At 40.1% G+C, this 25430-nt stretch overlaps 1 protein-coding gene across 2 annotated transcripts in view; it reads left to right on the forward strand.

The window, feature by feature from the left end:
* The window catches only part of SLC6A1 (solute carrier family 6 member 1), a 104096-nt gene that overhangs the window by 42064 nt on the left and 36602 nt on the right, over positions 1 to 25430 (forward strand). For both annotated transcript variants that reach the window (XM_067568046.1, XM_067568047.1), the window contains exons 2-4: positions 21379 to 21799; positions 22483 to 22614; positions 23885 to 23985. In XM_067568046.1, the coding sequence (XP_067424147.1) occupies positions 21562 to 21799; positions 22483 to 22614; positions 23885 to 23985 (471 nt within the window). In that variant the 5' untranslated portion in view covers positions 21379 to 21561. The remainder of the gene's footprint in view (positions 1 to 21378; positions 21800 to 22482; positions 22615 to 23884; positions 23986 to 25430) is intronic.

Here is a 25430-nt window from a genome sequence, read left to right on the forward strand (position 1 = left end):
CACAGGTTAAATAACTTTGAGATGTTGGAGGGAGGCTGAGGTATAATATTTCTCATTTACTGTCCACAGGCAGCTAAGGATAAAAGGGTGGTTGCCAGGCAAGAAAATGTGGCTGCCCCACTTTCTAGGCTGTGGTCTCATTTTCTCAAGTAAATTAAAATGGAATATTGTTGTTTTCATGGTTGCCTGAGGACATTTATTTCTCTGCATTCCATTTGTTCTGGTTTTGGATTATTGTGCCAGCATTTCTCACTTGTATTCTCCTCCTTCCAGTGTGTCCATCGTCCACTTAATTTAATATAAATGACAGTGCCACTAATGCTACCTGTCTGAGAGGGTGAGTCAGAAACGAGACTGTCATAACTTATTTCAAACGTGAGTGAAAATTCTAACACCTGAGCAACATTATGGATAGTGGCCATCTGATTTGAAATCTAGATGTAATCCTACAAAGCAGCACTAGTCCAGTCTTCCATTAGTGCTGCCTGCCGTTGCTGCTGACTGCTAAGTGATTGTGTTCCCAAACCTGTTCTTGCTCCCATTTTAAAGTGCTAGTTTAGTATGGAAAGCGTCTACAGTGAATCATTCATACAGCTCTTCACCAGTTCCTGGAGTGTATTTTGTTATATAAATTGGCATGGGCTTATTTTGGTTAAGATCCACTTGGTATCACTGCAGTGCTAAGAATAATGAGAACAGTGTTTCCACCACGAGCAATGTGTCCTGAAAGGCAGGTGCACGGGTGGTTAAGGATGGGTTTTTCAAAAATGCCTACGTAATTTGGGAGCACAAGTGCCACTGAAAGTCACCCACACGTGCAGTCTCATTTGTTATAGATTTCATGATACTTAAGAGTAATTTTAGGGGTAACCACGGCAGGTATTGATCCTGCTGGAAAAGAACTTTTAGGGGTAACCACTGCAGGTATTGATCCTGCTGGAAAAGAACTAAGTAGGTTCTGCTGATTCAGAGGCAGGTGGCTTATAGCCCCACCTAGATGTAAGAGAAGTTGGAGTGGCTATCTAAAGAGAGAGCATCTAGGGTGTGGGCTGAGTGGTCCTGAAGTACAAACCCTCAGAGCAGCTGAGCTTGGCAAGATTGATAGGAATTTTGTTGTTACTGTTAATTTCATTGTTAATAAAGTCACATTCCAGGAAGGGGATGAGCTTTGACTCTACCTGTATGCAGACTTCATTTAATTCAAGATGATGAGTATATTTATTTATTTTTAACCCAGAAAACCCAAATGGGTGCCTTGTGCTCCAGATATTTTTCAACTATTTTTATGTAGTTTTCATACAAGTGCATCTAAAATAATTAGCATGCCAATCAAGGACAAATTGGAAATTAAACTGCTTAGCCCTTGGCAAATGTCGCTAACCTGACAATTACAAGGCTGTTAAAAAGTAGAAGAGAAGAGGCCATCTCTCTCCCAAAATGAAATCAAATTGTGTTTTGTTGCAACAACAACTGAGGACTTGTCTACGCAGGAAAGTTTGACCAATTATACCACTATAGTCATACCGGGATAACCCCCACCTAGATGTGAGAGGTTCTTTTGTGGGTTAGCTTAAAGCAAGCTACATTAGCTAAACTGAAAAAAGGCACTTTTAGGCCAGTTCTAGACTAGAAGAGGTCTGCTTGCATAGCTATACTGAGAAACCTTCTTTGTGTCAATGAAGCTTGTACTGCCAAAAAAGTGATTTTGCCCGCATAGTTTATACTGGGCTGATGAGTAAAATAAGCTATACCATCAAAAGCACTTTATCCTATGTATCTACATTAGTGCTTTTGCCAGTATTGAAGTGTGACAAAAATTACACCCCTAACCAGCATTGCTATACCAGCAAAAGTTTTTTAGTGTTGGCCTAGTCTTATACCAGAATCAAAATGTGCCAATAGAGGTTATACTAATATAACTATGTTGGTTTAAATTAATACTCTAGGTTATACCAAAAAACCTTTTTCCATGTACACAAGGCCTAACAAAGCCTTTTATCTCTTGCTTCAAACCATCTGACTTTGGCCTGTACCTTGCAAACGTTATTCTGTTTCTTAAAAATCAAAAGCAAAATGTGTCTTGCAGCATCGCCTTGCTTTACTGGCAAAAAATACTGCCTTTGAACTCAGCCCTCAGAGCGGAGCACAGATGGACAGAGCATTGAAACCGAAGTTCTGCAGTGCACTTCTCTCCAGTCCCACCATCTTCTCCAAGCCATTGTTTATGTAACTGACCTCAGTCAGACCCAGCCTCTTCCCCTTCCCATAGCCTCTATGCTGCAGTGCTGTGCTCAAGCCTTCTCCACTTACCACTGAGACTGCTCAGGCTGCTATGATTGTCACTCAGCCCACCTCATTGGCCTGGCCTAGTGAGCAAGAAACCTGGTATTTTACTTGCCCAGATAGCACATCTAGTTGTCCTAGGTTTATGAGCAGTGTGCGTTGACCCCATAGATTGCTTATGGGTCTAAATTATCTTCACCCAAAGTGAGCATTGGGCCTACATGGTACTGAACAGCATCACCAGCTTGGCTTCTGTGGACTGTGCTCAGCACGTCTGGGATTAGTTTGGGGGTTGCAGCCTCTAGCTGCACCAGTATGGCTGCTGTATGGGCCACAAGCATGTGAGCAAGTTTTGCTTATTCAAGTTAAGTTGACAAACTGTGGCCGATTGAGATGCAGCATTCAAGCCATCAGCTCAGAACTGTTGTGTTCTCATGGATGTCTCAGCATTCATGGGATAAAGTCCTTATCTTGGGTTCTTTGTTGCTACCAGTTTCCTTGATGGTTTAGAAGGAATAGTGGGAATTAGAGTTATCCAACTTTATGGCCATATCTATTTGCCATGTGTGATATTATTAGCTCTTGTATTTGAACCTAGATATTTTATGATAGGCATATTATAAATTAATATGTAAAATAAATTTTCATTCATATCCTCATGAGATGGAAAACTTTTATTCTCTAGCTATAGCATAGTACATTTTTTCTTTTATTTTATGAATATCATAGATTACTGCATTTTGCTCTAAGTAGTATGTCAGCAAATCTTTGTTCCTTTTACTAAAGGACCCACCTCAATCTCTGCATAATGAAAATGAGGAACTACTGGAGAGGAGTTTGATGTTCCCAACTAGCAAAAACTTTGCCAAAGCTACTCTACAGCTATAAAACTGACATCAATGGCAATTTTGACCAAATAATAACGGAGCAAAACCCTGAGGAATTGACCTGAGATAGATAATATCCTTAAAGACGCAATACAGACAGACTATACTGCCTCCAAATAAAATATACTGAATAATGTAATGTTTTTTTTAGACACCACTTTGACAGTGGTGTGACTGACAGCAGAATTTGGCCCATCACTTCTTTCACGAGAAGTATACTGCAGGCTTAAAATAACTGGGACAGAAGAGAAACACATACCTTGTTTTGTCAATACCGTAATGAAATTCAGTCACCATTCACGGAAAAAGTTGACCAGTTTTCACCTATTGACCACTTGCAAAATTTGAAAACTTATCTTGAGCTTCTACTTTTTAAAGTGAAATGAAAGCAATTGTTCAGTTTATCTCTTACTTTCAGAATAAGCTTACTGATTGTTTGTCCTTATCACTTCAAGCCAGAAAGTTTTATAGATTGCTAGACACTTCAGTAGCACGGTTTTAAATTCCTGATTGGACAGGGGATGGAGAATTTCTTGCTCCCAGTTAAACTGCTTTCATTTCAAAATGAAATCCCATTTAAACCTAGAGGTTTGGATTGAAGTCTGAGGATCAAAAAAAAAAAAAAAAAGAGAGAGAGAAAGAAAATGAAAGAAATTTGACTTGAAGCAGTAGCTGAAAAGGTAACTATTGAATCTTATTTATTTTGAGGGCATATCCCTTCTGGTTCCTCCAAAAGAAGCCATCCATGGTAACATGTGCCTATAACCTAGTTTTCATATGTAATATAAAATATTACATGTAGGAAGCATGAGTGCATAATGCAAAGGCTTAGTCTTTGTAATGTTCAGCAAATAGGGCTATTTAAAATGATACGCTGGGGTCGAAAATGTATACATGCCAAATGACACAATAGGAGCATCTGGAATAAACTACATTAACTGCAACTGATGTCAGTTGATAGACTTGTACATTAGGACATAGAGATTAGCACCAACCAAGCCTACCCAGCTTCAGGGAAGTTCAGATCCATACCCATATGAAATTTAAAATGAGAAAAGGAGTCTCTTTAATCAATGACATTTCTCAAACTCAAGGCCCAACCCTACAGTCTTTACCTCAACTCCCACTAAAGCCAACAGAAGCCTGGCTTGAATAAGGATTGTAGGACCAAGCTCCAAAGGTGTTGGACTACCTCCTCCAGTCCGTGAAAATTCATTCTCCCCAGAGGGCCTGATCCAGTGCCCCCTGAATTCAGTGGGAGTTGAGGGTACTCAGCTCTTTGCAGAACTGGGCATGTAAGCCTTGGTTTTGGTGAATCCCTGTCTATGCATTACTGCAATTGTTTTTACTTTGTAGTTAGTAGTAGCTGTTGAAGTGAATCTTAGGAAACCAAAATGACTTGACAGTGTGCTATCATTATTTCAGTTCTTCTGGGTTTCTTCTCAGTGGTGGTTTAAAGGGGAAAATTTCAGATCATATCTCAGTAAAGAATGGGTGGAGGGTCTCATATATATATATATAGAGAGAGAGAGAGAGAGAGAGAGAGAGAGAGAGAGAGAGAGAGAGAGAGAGAGAGACTCAACTGCATGAAAGAGAAATTACAGGCAGCTAATACTTATTAACGATTCAATCTTATTTTTACTGAATGTTTCTTATTTATACTGGTAGCACCCAAAGTCCCCAGTCAGGACTGAGAGGGTACTGTGTGCTGACACGATGTAAATAGAGAGGAAGACATGGCCTTTGTTCCTTTGTCAGCCTAAAATGTCGGAGAGAACAGTGTGAGTAAGAAGTAGAAGGGACAGTGCACCCTATAGGATGATACGAAGGATTGAACTGTCTGAGATATATTTGCATTTTGATCTCTCCATTGAGTTTATGGTAGAATGTGGGCAGTATTTTTTTTTTTTTAAAGTTGTACCCATTTCCTTGGTATGTAATCATCATTTCATTGCCACTTTTCTTGTCTGCCATCTGCTGGCAGCTGTGAAAACCACATGGAAATAGACTGGTTTGAATTATTATTGTGCCCAAATGGATCCCAATAGGCCACAAGGGATAGGGGGTGGACATTTAAATGTTTCTTCCACTCATCTGCTCCTGGGGTTGCCTTTTTTTTTTTTTTTTTAAACCCAGCAGTGGGCAGTAGCTATTGACATGGGCCCTCTTCTTGCAATGAACCCTGCATGAGCAGACCCTGGGACACACAAGGAGCCCCACTGATGGGACTCTGCCCCATACATCATAGTTCTATCACTTAATATTAAGGAACAAAATTATGTTTCTGGGTATTGAATGCATAGTTTGCACCCCACGGAATCAGGAAAACCCTCTTTTAATGAAAACATGCAAAGAACAAAATCAAACCAAATGCAAGTACAGAACCGTTGTACTAGATGTACAGTCTGGTAGCTGTAAAGCTTGAACTTTCTGCCCCTGTCTAGTCCCTTTGAGTTGTGTCTTCACTCTTCAAATGCTCTCTTTTTATATTATAAACTTGTGGCCCAAATCTTCAGCTGGAGTAATTTGATATAGCTCAGTTGACATTCATGGAGCTACTCCAGTTTCTACCAGTTGAGGATACAACCCTCTGGCCTTTACAGCTCTGCTCCAGCAAAGCACTCAAGCACATGCTTAACCTTTGACTTAGTGGGACTACTCCTGTGCTGATATGTTTTGCTGGATCAGGCCTTTATCAAATAACCTACTATACATGCTTGTAGCTGGTTGCTCACTTACTGAATGATGCAGTCCATTTTCATGTTCCTTTTCATGTGTACTGTGGAGTAAAAGCTTACAAAACTTATCTAAGTTTGTGTTGATTTCTTCCACAAACCAGTTATGTTGAATATGCGGCTTCCGGTGTGGAGAAACAATGGTCATCTAAGCTTGGGAGTTCAAATGTTATCCACGAAAATGTGCATGAATATGTTTATCACAGTAGGTAATTATATAAATTCCAGTGTTCAATCCTGAGAGAGGCAAGGTGTGTAAGGTAATATCTTTTCTTGGATCAAATTTTGTTGGTGAAAGAGAGAAGCTTTTGAGCTCCACGGTGACCTGAAGAAGAGCATTCTGTGAAGACAGTGAATTTACTTGAAGGCAGTTTTATTTTGAACTAGGGCATGTTCAGTAACAGGCTAGCAGAGTGTTACTGGAAACATATTTTCTGCAACAAAAATGATCTTCTTCCATATGCTACTAAGGATGGACTTCCTGCAATCTATTTGTTGTACTTGTATATCTCCATCTACATGGTATCTGAGCACAGGAGACTAATGTATTTATCCTACCACCTCTGAGAAAGTAGAGCAGTGCGGTTATCCCCATGTAACACATGTGGACTGAGGCACAGAGTGACTAAATGACTTGCCCAGGGTGACACCTGAAGTCTGTGACAGAGCAGGGAATTGAAACCTGGTTCCCCAAGCTAGCTTACTTGGACCGTCCTTCCCCTCCCAGTGGGACTGCTCATAGGGAAGTCAAAGTTACTCAGTTACATGTTAGCAAGATTTGGGCCCACAGTGTTTCCCGCACTTTTGAGCAGACACTTAGCAATAGGATGGTAGGTTCCATTAATATCACACGTATTTCTCGGAGGCTGAAAACCTGCAGATTTACGCATAAGGAATAGATGATGAAGGCAACATTCTCCCTTTAGTGATCTGAGGCTACTCTCTCAGATTAAAATAGTAAAACCAAATATCCCCACATTTAAAAGTTAGAGATGACCAGGGAGGCATGAGTGTGCGGCAGGATTCTGAACTTGTAAATAATAATGCCAGTCAGCAAGATGGCTGCCCCATCAGCCGGCTCCAAAGTGCATTTTTGCCAGTTCTTATGATATTTGTTATTTTCCTTAAAGCCTGAGATTCTGAAAGCATGTGATTAGGTGAAAATCGCAGTTTTTAATTTTTAGAAAAAATACATTTCTAGCCCTTCCGGTTACAGAGAAGCTTGAAAATGTAGCCCAAGTGTGCCCTAAAAGCTCAACAATGAGAAGGCAAATAAGAACCCAAAATACCATTTTTAAAAATCTTATCATTTTTTAGACCATGTCACAATATTTTTGAGTCCTAACTCATTTTTAAAGTCTGGATTGGCAATACTGGAAATGACCATTTTTTACTGAAAATATAGCACAAAATTTGTTTTCGGCCCACTTGTAACTTTTCTGAATTTGGTCCATGCAATTTCCAATATAATTCATCGTTTTTCCAGGATGACAACCAGTGAGAACCTTGCAGTAGTTTGAATCAGATCCTATGGACTAGATTGTGGCTTTGGGAGCATACACAGCAGCAGCTGCTGCTACACTATTAGCAGGATGTGCTGTTCCTTGCAATGATGCACAACATCAAGTTTCAGCACAAAATACATTTTATTCATAGAGCCGTAAGTCAGTGAAAAGTGGCAGATTCTTCAAAGTGCTGCTGACACAACAAAATTGCATTTAGAAGGATGGAGGTTATTGGATTGGTATGGTGCTATATATTTCCATTTTGGCACAACTTTGTGATCACTTGTCAGCTTGATAGCTCTGCTCATGCTTAAAGAGCTGCTAATCATATCGAGAATGCGGCTTCTGCAAAAAAGCTTGATAGCTGCATTAAAATAAAATAAATTGACTAGATACAAATTAAGGGTTGGATCATCAATTTGTATTCTTGTGCTGCTTGGGAAGTCAAGCTCTCCCACTCTCCCAGCTGCTCTGAGGAGGGAACAAAGTGCAACCAGGTCTGTACGTTCTCTGCATATGCTCCCTGATGCGCTGGCAGGCCTATGCTACTAGGTGCATTTGGGCTCCATCCCTTCCTGCCCCCTCCTAATTGATCTCCAGGATGCAGCAATGTAGAGGTTCTGCAGAGCCTGTTTCTCTCCACAATCACCATATAGCCCCGCCACTCCCTCATGCCAGCATGCAGACCAGGCCATGATCTGGAAATGCTAGAATATGTCCCCACCACCCGCATATGCATTATGATACAGTCTTTAATTATGTGGTCACATACTTTTTTTTTCCATTTGACCCCTGCCTCATTCAGTACATAGGGTGGGTGGTGCTTACTGAATGAACAGCTATTCAATATTTTGTATTATCCTCATTGTTCAGTGGGCCAGGCCTTATTTACTGCACAGCATTTATACTCTGCTCTGAGGGCAGAATTATTCATTACCATATGGGTTTTTCTATGGTGCTCATCCCTATAGACCCAAGTACTTCACAAATATTAATTACTTTATCTTCATGACACCCCTATGAGGGGAGAGGGTGGTATTATTCCCATTTTACAGGTGGCGAGCTGAGACACAAAGACATTAAAGTCAAAAGTTCACACTAATTTTGGGTGCCCAACTTGAGATGCTTATGACGTGATTTTTCAGAGAACTTACCATTCTATGGCACTTTCCATGTTCAGAGCCCAGCTCCCATTGTCTTCAGGTACAGCCGTGAATTCTGAGCACATCTGCAAATCACATCTCAGGGTATCAAACTGAGCACCCAGGCAATGAAGAGCATGCAATTAGTGACCACCTGTGAAAATGTTGGCTTACGTGACTTGCCTAGCATCACATAGGAACTCTGTAGCATAGGCAGGGGTAGAATCCAGTTCTCCAGGGCAGCATTCAACTGCCTTAACCATGAGACTGTCCTTTTGCTTCTTATAGCTCCTGCCTCATTCATCATACACCTTCCAACTTTTGCTCTAGTGGGCACACATTCTTCTACTTTACCCCTTTTTCCCCACAAGCTTTGCCCCTCTTTCCCATTCCCTCCAACTTGTTCCTGACTCAGTCCTGTTTCTTCCCCATCCCAGGGTCCCTGTCCCAGTCCTATGCTCCTTGCCTACCTACTCCCAGTCTCCACTCCTCAGGTTTCTCACCCCATGTCCGGTCTCCTTGACTAGTCAATCCTAGTTTCCCACTCTGGGCTTGCTGCCAGAGTCCCAATCTCTCCCTCTTCATCCCCATCCCCAGTGACAGTATCCTCACCCAATTAGTCCCAGTTACCCTCTCCAGGCTCCTCATTCCTCTACATTGGCTTCCAGTCATAGTCTCCCTCCCTGGACTCCTCATGTAATCTGTCTCCTATGTCCTTCACCCCCTTCCCAGCCTCATGTCCCAGTCTCCCCTCTCACTGGCTCCTTGTCCCATTGTCTTTGCCCAGCTGGCGCCAGTTCTCCCCTTGCACCCAAACTCTTTGTCAAATCTGTCTCCTGTTACACACCACCACTCCTATTCCCTCCCCACTGGTTCGTAGTCCGTCTCCTTGTCCAGCCAGTCCCAGTCTCTCCCCCCACCCATGTGATTTCAATGTTTCCCTCTCCTCAGCCAACTGACTCCCAGTCTCCCCTTGCCTGCCCAGTCCCAATTTTAATTTCACCAGACTTCTTGTCCCAATCTATTCATTTCCCTCCTCCCCATGTCTGGCTTGTGTCCCCTCTGCATTCAAATCAGGCAGTTTACTCCTCCCTGAGTTCCAGGAAGGGACTCAGTGAGAGCACACAAGGGATTTGTTTGGAAAACTTCAGTCAAAATGGTTCAGCCGTTTCTAAAAAGGAGGCTAAGAAAAATTACATTATTTTGCCTATGTTAAAAATTCTGGTGACCTTTTCTTTGAATAGTTTTATCACGCCCATGCTTGGGAGAAGGGAGCTGAAATTTGGCAGGAAGGTGGCTTTGTATCAGGGATGTGCCTTTTGCCATGCCCATGAAAATCTGACCACATCTGGCCAAATTAGAAACTTTTAACAATCACAATTCACACATGCTCAGCCGATGTGTTAGAGCATAGCAGCTAAAATCTCAGAGACTCTGTCCTCACTGAGCGTGCTCAAGCTTCTTGCAGCTCCTGGCAATGACCAGACTGTGCACTTTCCATCCCCTCACAGCTACTATGTGTGACAGGACTACACATAAACCATCCCCACAGAGCAACTAAGCATGCTCCATCCCCTCACAGCTCCTGTGTGAGTCCAGACAATGAGTTCACCGTCCCCACAGAGTAACCGACCATGCTCCATCCCAGAACTACAGGGGCTCAGAAAGATTTTCCTAGTAACAGCTACTCCAAGCCAGGCACTGGCACTGAGAGTCAATCAGACACCTAGCATGGTAGAAAATTTCATCTTAAATGGTTAAAAGTGGCAAAGCTATAAGCAAATGAAAACCATGTCATTTAATGGTAATTGTCAGGAAACCTTAATAGGTGGTGATATGAGCCTGCTTATAAATAACATGTATGTTCAGAATTTCAACTCTATTGTAATTAAAGTAGTAATTAATGGTAAAGGAATTCTTGTTTATACAGGTAATTTATGTTCATCACTAAAATAATGTACATTCCATAAAATATTCATAATTGCTAGTAGTTAATGACTAGTCATTTTCCAAGGTTATCCATTCGGTAATATACTGTATATGGTGCACTATATCAAAGAAATAAGTGATACACCATATTCAGTATTTTCTATTTCTTTTTTTAATTATTCTGGATATTGTCCAAAGCAATAAACTGACACAAAAAGAACAATTTTACACTTTGGCAAGTGAGGAATGCTCCTTGATCTCAAACAAACCAAAACTTGGAGGTCTGATCAATGTGCTGTGAGAAAAAGTGGCTGAGTATTTTATGTCCTGTTTTAATTTAAGGGAGTATTTTATATCATCAGGGATTGAGGAGATTAACACACAGCAGTAGATGGTGTACAGTTTTTATCAGCTCTGTGACTCTAAGCTCCTTCCTTGCTCTAATGTGATTGCTCTATTACAGAACCAGACTGAGCTATAGGGCAATGGCCTGGTGGGTTGGTCTCCCACAAAGGCTGCAGGACGGGTCAGTTCTTTCCTATCTTGCATCTGCCAAGCTGTGAAGGCTGCAGGCTCCCTACAGACTCAGAAGAGGGTTCACCAAAAGGGGGTGCTGGCATGCAGCTGTCTAGCTCCATATGGCAAATCCCTCACTAGTGGCCTGTGGGATCTGCCCTTGCTACTCTGCTTCTGCAAGGAACCTTTGCTTGAAGCATCTCCTTTCCAAGCCTTAGGGGTGCTCTCTCCTCAGCCTCTCTCTGGTCAGACAGCAGCTGCTCTGATGAGCGGGGGCTGCTAGAGCCTTCGGCCTTCTCTCCCTTTTTGTCTGCCTAGAAGAGTGGGCTTTCTGTGCTTCTGGGCACCATCTGCTGCTGTGTGGGTATTAGAATGGATATGCCTGTGTGCGGTCAGCTAGAATCCTTCCAAAGCACTTCTACACCTCCATTCTCTGGCAGAGTTACTGGCTGCAAAAGCTAAAGCTAAAGCAGGGCCCTTACTGAATCAGGCAACGATCTTGCACAAGCCATATTTTAAAAAGAAAGGTATAAAGCAGCTCTGCTTATCGGCATCATCAGAGAAATAAAAATGACTGACCTATATGTAGCTCCTTTCAGTATTGGGATATCCCAAACACTACACACGTGAAGGTGACAGCCTTTAAACATTGCTCAGCAGCACTGTACTGCTACTTTCCTAAGTGGAGAAATCCTTCTCCAACTGAAACTGCAGGGGAAATCTTAGATAAGCACAAAGTAATCAACCAACTGGAGTGGAGCTAGGACACCAAGGTTATCACCCCCTACAAGAAAAATTCTGTGGGATTCATAAGGCAGTGAACAGTCAGGACCTTAGTTTTACTTATCATCATTCCAACAGAGATGGCACCTGCAGCAACCCATTGCTCCTCTTGTGCTATGGGTTTTGGCTAGTGAATGCATTTTGTCATAAACCCATTAGCCACACTCTCTCTCTCCGTCTTTCCCTCCACCGCACAAAGTAGGGGAGAGCTACTGCAGAGTACAATGTGTGGGGCTCACTGTCTCTGAGACTTTCCCTGCCCTTACTGTGTAGTATAACTGGGTGAGCTTAAGAAAAGTTTTGCAGATCTGTGCTCCAGAATCTTCTTGTCGAGTTTTAATAAAAAACTAATAGGCCTGTGACTTCCGTAAGAGGTTTGTTAAAGTGCTTCACTCTGCTTTATAAACCCAAAGAAGACATGGTACATAAAGCAACACATTTTCTGTGAATATTTGTTCAAATTTTGAAATGAATTTGCTTACACCCTTTTTTGTGTCCTTTCCATTTGAGTGGTTGAAGTTCTTCTGGCATGGAAAATAAATTTCAAAACTGCACTTGCTAAAAATCTACCGTCACACCAGCATGCATGAGTATTTTCCCAGAAGCACTTTAGCACCTATCTTCTCAAGGAACAGAAAGAGTATCATGACTTACCCGTCTGAAAAGTAAATAAGACAGAAAAACAACTATTACTTACCTTACCTAGATTGTAAGCTCTTTGGGGCAGGAATTAGCTTTCTTTATGTCTATAGTGCCCAACACCAAGGGGCCCTGGTGTTTGATTGTGGACTCTAGGTGTTTCCACAGTTCAGATAATAAAGCATCTTTTATATCTACAGTATCATGCATATCAGAAATACAAAGATGTCTTAGAAGGACTGTGGGAAGGCACTGTAGTCAGATAGATACAACACAGGTTCTTTGAATCCCAGTCCAGTGCTCTAATTCCAGCTCTCTCACTAACCTACCTTTGTTTGTCTTGCCTGCTTAGACTATAATCTGTCTGGAGCAGGAATTATCTTGGTTTGTATGGTCCCTGGAAAAGTGGGCCCCTGATCTTCAGTGAGGCCTCTAGATGCTACACACAACTAATGCTATACTAATAATGTGGATTCAACCACTTGTAATACACCTGATTATTTAGCTAAGTTACCATTGTATTAAACATCAGATCAGTTTGGATGTAATTAATAAATGAGATGAGTAGAATAGGTGTGCCTTCCAGAGCTAGCCCTTTTTTCCACAGCAAAAACTTCCTAAATTGTGGCACTGACTTTATCTCAATCTGAGCATTAAGTCCCGAAACAGGGAAGAAAGGCCAGATTTACAAAGGCATTTAGGTGCCAGGTGAGATTTACAAAAGTACATAAGGGAGTTAGGTGCCTAATTCCCACTAAAAGAGTTAAGCACCCAATTCACCTATATACTTTTGTAAATCCCACTAGGAACCTACCTGCATCACTGAGGGTCCAAATCCTTTTATAAATCTGACCCAAAGTGCTTTCCAATAATGTTACTAGAGAATTTAGGCCAGATTCTGACACTGTTTCATGTTGAGTAGCAACTTACTCTACAGCTAGTCCTTTTAGAATTGATAGGCTGTCACTCAGAGTGAGTAAGAGAAACAGAATCTGGTTCTTAAGAGATGTACTCAGCAACCATCTCAATTTTGGGATGATTCCCCTCCCCCCCCATGGAAAAAGGTGACAGCAAGATTAGATCTCAATGGTCCACCAGGATTATGTGCTGCTTGTATAGACGCCAGGCAGGGTAGGTTTTGGACAACTTCTATTACTGGGGGAAAAAGAGGGAAAAGTACAAATAGGAATCTTGTAAATATATGCTTAAAGCATGAGGCTACTGTAGTCTGTTGTTCACCACTGCTGGGAGCACTAGAGAGGCGAAATAGTTTGAGATAAGGCTCTGTGCAGCTTGGAGAGATAAAGGACAAGGATGGGGATATTGTAAAGCTCCAAACTGCATCTATATTTCTTTTAACATTTTATTTTCTATATTTTAAATCAATTTGATCTAAGCCACCTCTTCACTACCCCAGTCACTTGGCCAGCCAAAGGGTCTTGAGATTGATATGGCTACGGCTTTAACTTTCAGTGCATCAACTTTGCATTTTACTCAGTGGCCAAAAGAAATATCAGGTAGTCTTGCATGGTCCCAGCCTAGATTTTTCTAATGGAAAGGGAGGTTTTCCATATGTGTCATTATTGTACTGCTGCTTGAAAGAAGATGGTTGAAAAATCTGAACCAAAAACAGGAAAAAGAAATGTTCCTTCCCTTTTTTGGTTCATCATTTTGTTGCTCAAAGTAGAATGTAGCTCTTGGTTTGCCCACTGGTGATAGCATACAGAAATCAGAGTTTTCAGTACTGTTGTTTATGGTTTTTTTCCCTATTTTATTTATTTCATACAATGGCTATGTGGAACCCAGCATCACTGTGACAAAACCAGTCCTCAGTGCCACATCTGCACCAGCATCAGATCCCCATCTTAGAGCTCATGGACCTGCGGCAAACCAAACCAAGTAAAGGGAAGGAAATTGAAGCTAACTTCTTTTGAAACCTATAACAGAGGTAGCTTGAAAGGTCAGAGGTAGGATAATTGTGGGCAAGAGAAGTGTGGCTGTCCCACAGGATAAACTGCAGGGAGTTTTATGTTAGCCACAAGACCTGCAAAACCTCATCACCAACATCCATCTTTTGTTTTGATTTTGGCCCAAAGCAGTTCCTTATGGATGAAGCCCCATTGAATTCAGTGAGGTTCTGCATAAGTGCAGGGCTCCATGTGTTGGGAGCTCCTTAATGTTGGGCCCTTAGATCTGAAATAGCTCTTAGGTTTTAAATAAGTGAATAGCATGCCCATACTTTACTACTGACCTTTGTAAGAGTGCACATCTGCCTTTGCCTAAAATAAGAGGTTACTTAAGTGGTTAGTGTCAGATTTGATGCACAGTACGTACATGTATGCGTATCCTCTAAACTGGATGGCAGATTGCAAGGAGTAACTATAGTAAACAATAGGCTAATTTTTAAAAAAAATGTAAATGTAAAAAATGTCCATTTAGAAAGACCAATCTAGCTTTTGAATTTTGCCACTCAGAAGAATTCTGGTCAAAAGAATGGGCATTCATGAATATCTGCCTACCCAGACTTGCACATCCAACTATTTTTTCTTCACTACTGGTGACTGTGACAAGTTCCAAGATTTGTAACAGGAAATGTAAATTGTGTCATCCATCAAATAATACAGTAGGCCAGATCCTCCGCTTGTGTAAATAGGCACAGCTCTATCCAAAGAAGTGACACCTATTTATGCTAGCAAAGGGATCGAACTCTTATGCATAAAAATGTTTAGAAGATATTCCAAATGCGTTTCATGATCATTGCTTGTCTTTACATAGCTCTTACAGAAATCATAAATATATATATTCAAAAACATATGCTATACAATAGTGAATTTGATTTGATTAAATATTGTTCATACATAGACATTTGGTCCAATATGCAATTACTCAGTAATCTGTAAGAAGATGTAGTTACAGTGTACTTACAAGGCATGTACAATGACAGGCAAGTATATTGCGCACAAGTGCTTTTTCTTTTTCCTTTTTTTTTTTTTTTCCCAGGTCATTCAATGCATTTATGCTTAAAAATTTGGTCCAGAGTGCTGCCCATTATTTTACACTTAAAAAATGTTTAAAAATAAATATTGTCACATCGCTCTTCCTGGACTTTCACAAAAGGGCCAGATGTTCAAAGATATCTAGGTGCTATTGATAGGAGTCAGGCACTTCTGAAAATCTGACTAGGTCCCTAGCTTCATCTTTAGGAGCCTAAATATCTTTCAAAATCTGGCCCAGATGATCCAATGATCCAAATTCGTACCCACATTTATGTGTGGTAAAATAGAACGTGCAGTATACCAACATATTTTGCATGTGTGTATTGCATAGTAAAGAGGTGACTTATACAGGCAAGAAACAATGGCTGTGATATTTTGGCCCTAAGCAGAGCTTGCTTCTAGATATCACACAATGGTAGGCGACCATTTCAAATAGATTCAGCAATCCCAGTTTCATGAACCAAGTCTACTTTGGTGTACGTTGCTTACACATAGTTTATGTTTTATAGCTAAAACTTGTGGTGTATGTAGAGTCAATATCCTTTGAACCTGGTTCACCAATACAAATAGGATTCTAACAACAACTTTCACAATAGGCTTAATTCAGCTACCACTCAAGTCAATGGAAAGCGGGGATGAAAGTTAGATCACTGATCTAAGCTGATATCACTATGTGCTTGAGTTGCATGTGGCCAGTTCTTGCACCCTTGAAATCCAGCTCTTCACAGCTTCTGAGAAGGGGACTAAATGCTTTGTTAATTAAATGGCAATATAGTGCACATCCTCTTTCCTCTCTGTCCCCTCTACCCCCCTGATTTATGTACATTACCTTGGCTGCAGTTTGTGCTCAGCTCCCTAATTACCATGATTCAAGAATGTGGTCACAATGTAGGACATTCAAATGGCATCCAAAGAACTGTTCGAGGGGGCCCGAAGGAGTAAATCCTGCCCATCTCAACCATTATGAAGACTCCACTGGTATCAGAACCAGTGAGGTTCTGCTATTCAGTGAGGCAGGAATCCAGGGGGCCATACAGGAGTGTCCACCCTCAGCGTGGCATGGAACTGTAACAGCGTGGGCCACGGGAAGAATGGAAGAGCAGAGACTTGTGGCTAGATGGTTCTTTCCATTTTCTTCCCTACACCTTCTGGATGGGGTGCATGGGGATGCAGCTCCAAAGCTGCTCCATAACCATAGAGATGTGGGGGGAGCTGCAATTTCCACCTCACACAACTGAGCAGTGCACAGGATTTGGGCTTAAAGCTGCAAGTGCAGAGAGATGGGGCCATTTCCCCTAGTGATCAAAGTCCAGCCAGTAGGTTTGCAGAGCCTTTTGTCTCGGCCTATTCCTCACTCTCATGTCAGGTCACTTTTAAATATAAATCTCTAGGAAGTGGGATACTGGCTAATGAAAACAGGGAAAGCCATCCAAGGCTACTCCCTGCAGTCTTACTGAGTCATGTTTTGGAGTGTTCATGAATGTTCTTTCTTTGTAAGTGCTTTTAATATGAAAAGTGTGGGCTGCAGATAGTGATTGAGGGCATCAGCATAGAAGTGTTGTTGTTTATTATTTTATTTATTGTATGTCTGTGGGTTTGGGTGGGATCATATTTTATGGCATAGCAGAATACCACTTAGTTCAGCCTATAGACCTAGAGTGTGACTTTTAATATGACTTCTGATCTTACGTAGGTCGCAAGAGGCCGTGTTGGTGTCTGCTTAAATCCTAGTGTATGTTTGTCTGCATCAGCCCCTCCCCTTTTCAAATGTACACACTCTCTTACAGTATTGATGGTCTCTGCCCCATTGTGGTCGCAGACTAGAACAATGACAGAAGTTGTTATAGGTCAGGACTTTCCCTATTCTCTCGACTTTCTTTGAAAATTTCAGCCTAAAGGAGATGGGCACACATTTGGGCATCTGTCTCCATAAAGGCTTCTGAAAAAATCCCAATCTTAATAATACAAAATAACTGAGTAGGGTGAATATTTTACCATTTATGCATGTTTAACTAGCCCCCAACAATCTTTTTGCCTGAATCAGGGAATATTGGGCCAAATTAATCACTCCCTTGACTTCAGTTGAGCTGTTGAAGAGGGAAATTTGGACCATTGTATCACAGCATAGATATTGCTATTTTAAAGTGAACGTTTTAAAACAAACGTCCAGGCTGATAAGCCCAAAATGTCACTCTTGATGTTTTTTCTATTGACTGGTACAGGCAGTTTTACTCTTTATATATGTGGATAATAAAACCGAAATGCTTCTGTTGTTTGTTTTCATAAAAGAAAAAAGCAATGTGCATGGAAAACATAAAGAATTAATCTGAGCAGCCAAGCAGTCACAAACAGCCATCCTGCAGTGATAAAGTGTGAATTTGTGGTGGAGGAAATGATTACATGTACATAGTGCTTTAAAGAGCGTAATGCTTCCCCCAGAGAGCTTTCCAAGGCACAAATGGGTACAGTACATTGCACAAAGATAGGACAATGTATTGTAATTATGACCTGTATAGTCTGCAGAGGCGAGAGAGTAGTTTAATCTTTCTGCGCCTTTCCTCATTCGGTCCTTGGCTACCATGATGAGATTTCCAACAGGGATGCATGCTATGATGGGGAGTCTGTGACATAAATCTCAGCCATACTGCCAGCAGGAGAACCTACTTTACCTTCCCTTTTCCTCACCTTTCATTAGATTCAACCCCCTCTGTCTTGAGTACTTAGCACTGTTGCTGGCACAGCTCAGTTGAAGTTCCTATGTAAAATGACACATATTTCAACATGAAAAAATATCTAAATAGGCAATAGAACACTATATACCATTTACGTTCCCTGTAATGTCCTTTGTTGTACAGCAAAGTAACATTTGCAGTTCTGTATTTTCATCAGTAGGTGGTGCTAGCAAATTGTAAAGTTGCATAAATAGTTGTAGAGTTGCAAATTGCATAGTAGCAGAAGCTGTCTGTGGCAAGACACCATGAGTCTTCATAATGTGTCCCTGATGGGGAAGGCCAAATTATTCAAAGTGATCACACCCTCACATGTGAATCTGACACACACTTGTGCCTTGCTCTGTCTTGAGTACATATGTCTTTGCATGCACAGAATCCCACATTTTCCCATGCAAGCATTGTTAACAGGTACAAATCAGCGAACTAGTTGTTTAACTATCCAAACTTTGCATCTGAATTTAGGGAATGGAGGATTTTGCCCGTTCAAAGAAACCTGGCACAAAAACTGCAGGTGCAGGTGCAAAGTCATTTTGCAGCAACTGGCCTTGATCTGAGTCTGTTGGCAAACAAAGATAGCAGTGTAACAAAGATAGGTGTGATCATTCCTGCCAATCTCACTTACAGTATTATAAGATTAATCCTTGGTTACCTAGTGCTTACAGTCAGTTGGAGCAGAATTCTGATATCTAGCTCTGCAGTTTTTGGTCCAGATGTTGGCAAAATGATGTTCTCCCCCCACACCTTAAAAATGAGAGATAATGTGAAGTTTGCTGTGCTCCCAAACAAACTTTAACATGACCAAATGGCAAAAGGAGACTGACTGATTTTACGAAGGCCCACACTCCTGTTCCAAAGTTGGCAGCATGCAGACCCTGGCAGTGGGAGCTTTCCACATTCAGGGTGGGAGCCTTGACAATTAATATGGATATAGTGCCAGATATCCTTACCAAAAGGAAAGTCTCAGAGTCAGAAAATCAGAATAAATACCTTTATCTTTTAATTTTAATCTAATGGATAATTATATGGAAGCAATGGAAGAAATATCTGATACGTGGAGAAAGCTGGAGAGAAATGTCACCAAAGATGTCCACAATCAAAACAACTGTACATAAGCATGGAATGTGATGGAGAGAAGAATCAAACATCTTGAGCAAGAGACCAAAGGATTTTGTGTGTGTTGAGGACATGCTTTATGAAGCTGGCTGACTTGTATTTAATAAATCCTTATCCATCAAGTACTAATATGAAATGGGACCTAGTATAGTTTTAGTGATGGCATCTGATCCTACAGAAAGATCCAATGGGACTAGCACCACAATATGGAATAAGGTCATTTAAAATATTACAAGATATGTGTGATCAGAAGAGATGCACTCTGAACTGCAGCTCAAAAGGAGGAGGGCTTAATAGGAGAGGATGTAAATTGCTGGTATTTCTCAATTTGAGTCCAGCAGCAAAATGGAAGATAAAAAAAACATGGTTATAAAAAATATATTCGTGATTGATGGGTGTTCTTTCCAGCAACACTTCAACTGATAGATCCAAATTATATCTTTCTATTCAGGGATGTGACCTCTGGATCAAAGAGCAATAGAAAGCACAGTGTGAGCTGAGAAGTTGCAGAGAAGGACTGTTAATAACTGAGTCTTTAAACTCAGTTGCAATTTCTGTTGATTATAAATGCAATCTGCAGAGTAAAGTTAGTAAACTCTCTCTTGTTCTTATTTCAGCTGCTAGTGAGTAACTTGTTCTTCCTGGGCTTTGTATCACCCATCCTGCTAACACAGTAACAACATGTATGATTTCTACAGACAGCATCCAAATAATTTTACAGTTAATCTTCTTGCTTTCATTACAGAGTTCAGTTTTAATGATTGTTTAACTGAATGCCTGCTTAGCCCCTCGTTATTAAAACCATTTGCCCCTTGAAAAAGATGTATGGATCTTCAGTATTCAATAGCTCATATCCTTAAAAATGTTGGTTGAATTGAAATTAAGCCATTGAAGTCAATAGGCATTGCAGATGCTCAGCACTTTGCAGGAAATGTCGCAAGTTATTTATAGTACAGTCATGCTTACTTTTTGCTGTTTCTCTTGTGTGTATTGATGCCGCAAAAGAGTAACATGAACATGGTAAAGTTGTACAGAGTGATTGATTCAGTACTAGCAAATGCTGTTTAAAAGGCTCTAGGGTGTAACCAATACCAGGAAATACAGGGCAATGATGGTGTGATCATTATAGCCTGTTACCTTAAATTACAAGGTAAAGTGAATCATCTGCACTCTGTATGCTAGCCATTAATTTTAAAAATATATAAGTGTGTAACTTACTTTTCCTCAGCCTTTAAGGGATGAGCCTTGTAGTTTAATATAGCTGGCTATTTGCAAATTTCTTTGGGAGTCTCCTGGATGAAAGATGCAAATGCACTGTCTTAATAAAAGGGCAGCAATTATCTATAGAAAATAGAAATCTATAGAAAATAACACTGTGATAGTCATGATGGCTTCCTGCAAATAAAGAGACTCTGCAGTTATCATGGAAATTAATCTTTAACTGGTGAATGTAGAATGTTATTTATTTGTTTAAAACTTGAACAATGAAAGCAGTCCTTTTTAAAACTGTTAAAGCAGCAATATCGTTATTGACACACCATGCCAAAGAACAAAATTATACACTGGAATATGGAAACACTGGGTTCCTGACCAACCTGTAAAATGATGTTAAACTCCTATTTTCTGCATGTGAAACTGCTACAGATTCTAGTCTAATAAAGATTAGGAATATTTTGTCAAGCATGGGCATTACTTGGGATGTGAAGAACCTTTCTTCAATTTTCAGGACTGGTGCTACATTCTTCTGCTTTTCTTGGAGCATAAGATAAAGTCAATGTATACCATCACTTTCTATAGACTGTTATGCTGTTGGAATTGTTTAATGCATGTTTATAGAAGCATGAGATCTGAAGCTGAATATACAGTTTTGTGTTTGCGATGTTACTATTTTACCTCTGATCCTGTTCCCATTGACCAAACCAAACCCAAAAGGCAGGATCAACACTAAACCTCCCATAAGGCAGGATCAAGCCCTTAGATAAAACACACTGCAAAAGTAGCTTTCATATAGAAAGGCCCCAGTCATCTAATTGATTTCGATAGGCATTGGACCACGTCTCACATAAGAGGTTACAGTAGAAGCATCACTGAATTCTGTTTTGATCTTATGTCTTACAGATTAATAGAGAAGCTGATTCTGGGATTTTTGATTGGATCACAAACCATTCCAGCATTATTTTATTTTACCAAACTCTCAATTCCCTAGTTGGGTAATCAAGAGCCGCAAAGCTGCTGTCCACGTGGACTGGTGCTGAAATTTCTCGTCCGGCTGCCAGAGCCTCTCCAGCTAAACCCAGAGACATGGCAACGAATGGAACAAAAGTTGCAGATGGACAAATCTCCACTGAACTTAGTGATGCTTCAATCACCAATGACAAGCCTAAGACCTTGGTAGTGAAAGTACAGAAGAAGAAAACAGATGTTCCAGACCGTGACACTTGGAAAGGAAGATTTGACTTTCTTATGTCCTGTGTGGGTTATGCCATTGGCTTGGGGAATGTGTGGCGATTTCCATACCTTTGTGGCAAGAATGGTGGAGGTACACCTTTTATTTTATGCTTGTCGCCTACAGTATATTTTTAGATTAGAACTCACCACAAAATGTTCTTTTACCGTTAAAATGCAAGCTCCTGCTAGTCTTTTTTCCATTTATAAAAATAAGAAAATGAATGGTTTGCTTGGTACAGCAGGGAGGATGCCATCAAGTGACTGGTTACAGCTGCTTGATTCTCAGGGTGGATTGCACTGCTGTGGGGTCTATGGAGGTCAGAACAGCCATGGGGTTGGCAACTATAAGGAAGCATAGCTGGAGCACATTGCACTCCAGTAGTGCCTCCTTCTCACCCACTACACCTGGCTGAATTTGTGGGAGGATGGCGCAAGGACTGTCTATGCCAGCTGTGAGCTTCCCCATGGCAGGGTAATTTTCATTTGGCCAGATTCAGCAATTTTCCTTCTTTGTGCCATCTGAACTATTTTAAAAGCAAACAATCCAAATGATAATAGGTAAAGTCCTTTTTTTCCTTGACTTTCTATCTCTTCAGGCTACTAGTTGTCCAGAAAGGCATTCATGCATGTTAGCTACTTTTAATATTCAAAATAAAAATGATACCATGAAAAAAATCTGCTGTATAATAGATATAGAAGTATCGGACTCAGCATAAAAATGTAGATTTAAGATTACTTTTCACTGTAATGAACCACGTGCTTTATTCCTTTTAGGAGCATTTCTGATTCCATATTTCCTTACTTTAATTTTTGCTGGAGTTCCACTATTTCTTTTGGAATGTTCCCTTGGTCAGTTCACATCTATAGGAGGCCTTGGAGTCTGGAAGCTTGCTCCAATGTTTAAAGGTACAATATGAGATTTGTATTAATATCTACTGTTCTGACACTTCCAGGTCACAGAAGCTGTTGAATGCACTTTCTGAGCAGATACAATGTTCCTTTCATTTTTATTTTCACTCATTTTTTTAAAGAAATGCCTGATTTTTCTGAAGTGGGGCTGGAACTTTCAAAGTCATTGAAGGGATTTAGACACCGATTCCATTAAAATAATAGCAGTTGGGCATTCAAATTTCTCAAGTAGTTCTGAAAATCTCAGAGTAAATGTTTTACTTAGTCTTATAAATTTATATTTCTGATATAGAATAGTAAAGATTGTTTTGAATAGTATTATGTGGAGGAGGTATAAAGCATAGTGGTTTCAGTTCATAGCAGTGTCGGGCAATCTCCTTTTTATCTTGGTTCATGTGGTTTTTCAGTCCTACTATTTATTAATATTATTATTTCTGTTACTATAATGCCTAGAGGCCCAATACAGTAATTTCAAGTCTGAACTTCAGGGCAGGTCTACACTGCCACAGCGTCAGGCATCGATGCAGTGGCATCAATTTAGTGGGTCTGTGTAGACGGGAAATGCTCTCCCATTGGCATAGCATCGTGAAGATGTTATGCTGTGTAGACGTAAGTACGTTATATAACTTGTGTATCTCACGTCAACCCAGCATGGCAGGGTAGACCAGGCCTCAGAGCGAAACTTAGTCCAAACTTCTTAGTTTTTCCTCGTTTGAGATGCCAACAATGAGAAACTGCGAGTTTTATCTTGGTTGTATATGAAACCACAAATTGCCTCTTATCATCCAGAGCCAGGGATTTGGGTTAGTAGTGAAACCTGAAATGAAACAAATTTCAATATGTATACAAAAGTTTAGAACTGCTCCAAACTACAGTACACATTTTAGCTTTTCTGCATTTCCATCTATGTGTGTGACTTTCCCTACTGCATGCAAACCAGGCCCCACCTTGTCCCCCTCATGTCTGGACCACAACTCGAGTAGAAGTCAATAGAAGCTGCAAGTGTTTATCACTTCACAAAATCAGGGACCAGGTGTCTCAATTTGATCACCAAAACATGCATCATCCAAAATTAGTGTCCATTTGTTATAATGTTACTTCTAAGTTTCAATTGGGTGCATGATAAATAAATCACTACAGTGTAATTGTACTGTATATGATGTTTTCCCTCTAACTGCCACCATTTGTAGTAATGCTGAAGTTGTTAAAAACATTGCTAAGAATAGTAGAAAAATCTCTAGTATTCACTTTTTGTTTTTTTCTGCAGGTGTGGGATTAGCAGCTGCTGTCCTGTCCTTTTGGCTAAATATTTACTACATTGTGATTATTTCTTGGGCCATATATTACCTATATAATTCATTTACCACTGTAAGTGTGTGGGTATTTTTGCTTTATTACTCGTTACTGATAGCTGCTTTATCCACCTCCTTTTAAACATCATTGTGGATTTAAAAAATAATCCTTTTGTGAATTAAATTGGGTGGGGCCTTTTATATGTAACTAGAGAGTTTTAAAAAATCGTAAACAAAGCACACACAACCCCTATTTTTCCCAACAAAAAATTTAGAATGAAAAAATCTATTCACAGTTTTTCATTCAAAAAAATTACCAAGTGAAACTCACTGAAAATTTCATTTGGATTCAGTTTTTTGAAAGCCAAAAATTTCCAAAATATTGGAATTTCAGATTTTTTTCTCCTCCTTTTCACCCAGGACTGCATGGAATGAATGACATCTAGGTTCCCCCTAGACACCCACATTTTCTCTCTTTTCTCCTTTTTTATTCCGTAACTTCTCAAAACTTCTCTAATTTTGGAAAAGTTAGAGTGGCAGTGTTACAGTGTTTCATTTTTCTTTTTTCCACTCTAATTTTTCCAGAGTTAACGAAGTTTTGAAAAGATACAGTGGAAAAAGGTAAAAGTAAGGGAGGGGAAAAAAACCTTGGACATTATTCATTTTGTTGCACTCAGTGGAGAAAAAGGAAAGGAAGATGGAAAAACGGGGGAGAAGCAAATTCGAAAATTGAAACAAAACAAATTTCAGTTTTGAAAGAATTTTTTGTTTCATTTTAAAATTTCTTCTTAAAGGATAAAAAATGTTCTCAAAAGATATTTTCCTGCAAAAAATTGAGTTAAACAAAACCCCATTTTTTGGTAGGAAAATATTTTGGTTGAAAAATTTAAATGAACTCTATAGTTGAGTATTGTTTTTGGCAAAAAGCAACATCACTAAAATAAAGGTCCATTATAACTGGAACTGCAGTTGGCACATTGAAATTAATTTAATCAATTTTGCACTTATTTATTAAGTTCATATTTATTATTAATGTATTAAGCACCATTGCTGTACAATTGGACCCATTCATGCTGTTTTTATGAAGTTATTACCCAGTCAAAACTCCTATTAAAATCAATGTGAGTTTTGCCTGAGGACAACACAATTCTTGCAGAGCTCAGTCTGAACCAGTCTTCATTCTCTTCCACTACATGCTGAGTGGAATTTCATGGAAATTTAAGTGGGATTCCACCCATATGTTGTTCTATAGATTGAATGAGATGCCTTCCATTTAGTTGTCATTAAAGAAAGCATGGGCAAAAAAGCTCTGATCTTGTGTTCCTTATTTATAAAGATGCTCCACCCTCCTCCTCCAAAAAGAAATACAGAAACAAACAAACAACATAGCCTTTGGTGAGCACAGAACAACATCTCTTATTTAGAAACATTTTTCTCTATGCTGCCATGTTGTTCTAAGATAAAGACCCAGATTCTCTGGGATACCCAAGCTCTGTTCAGCAGAAGACCATGGGTGCAGTA

Source organism: Emydura macquarii, unplaced genomic scaffold, assembly GCF_026122565.2.
Source record: "Emydura macquarii macquarii isolate MOO-44397 ecotype Brisbane River unplaced genomic scaffold, CSIRO-AGI_Emac_v2 contig_2846, whole genome shotgun sequence".
In the NCBI taxonomy this organism is placed as follows: Eukaryota; Metazoa; Chordata; order Testudines; family Chelidae; genus Emydura; species Emydura macquarii.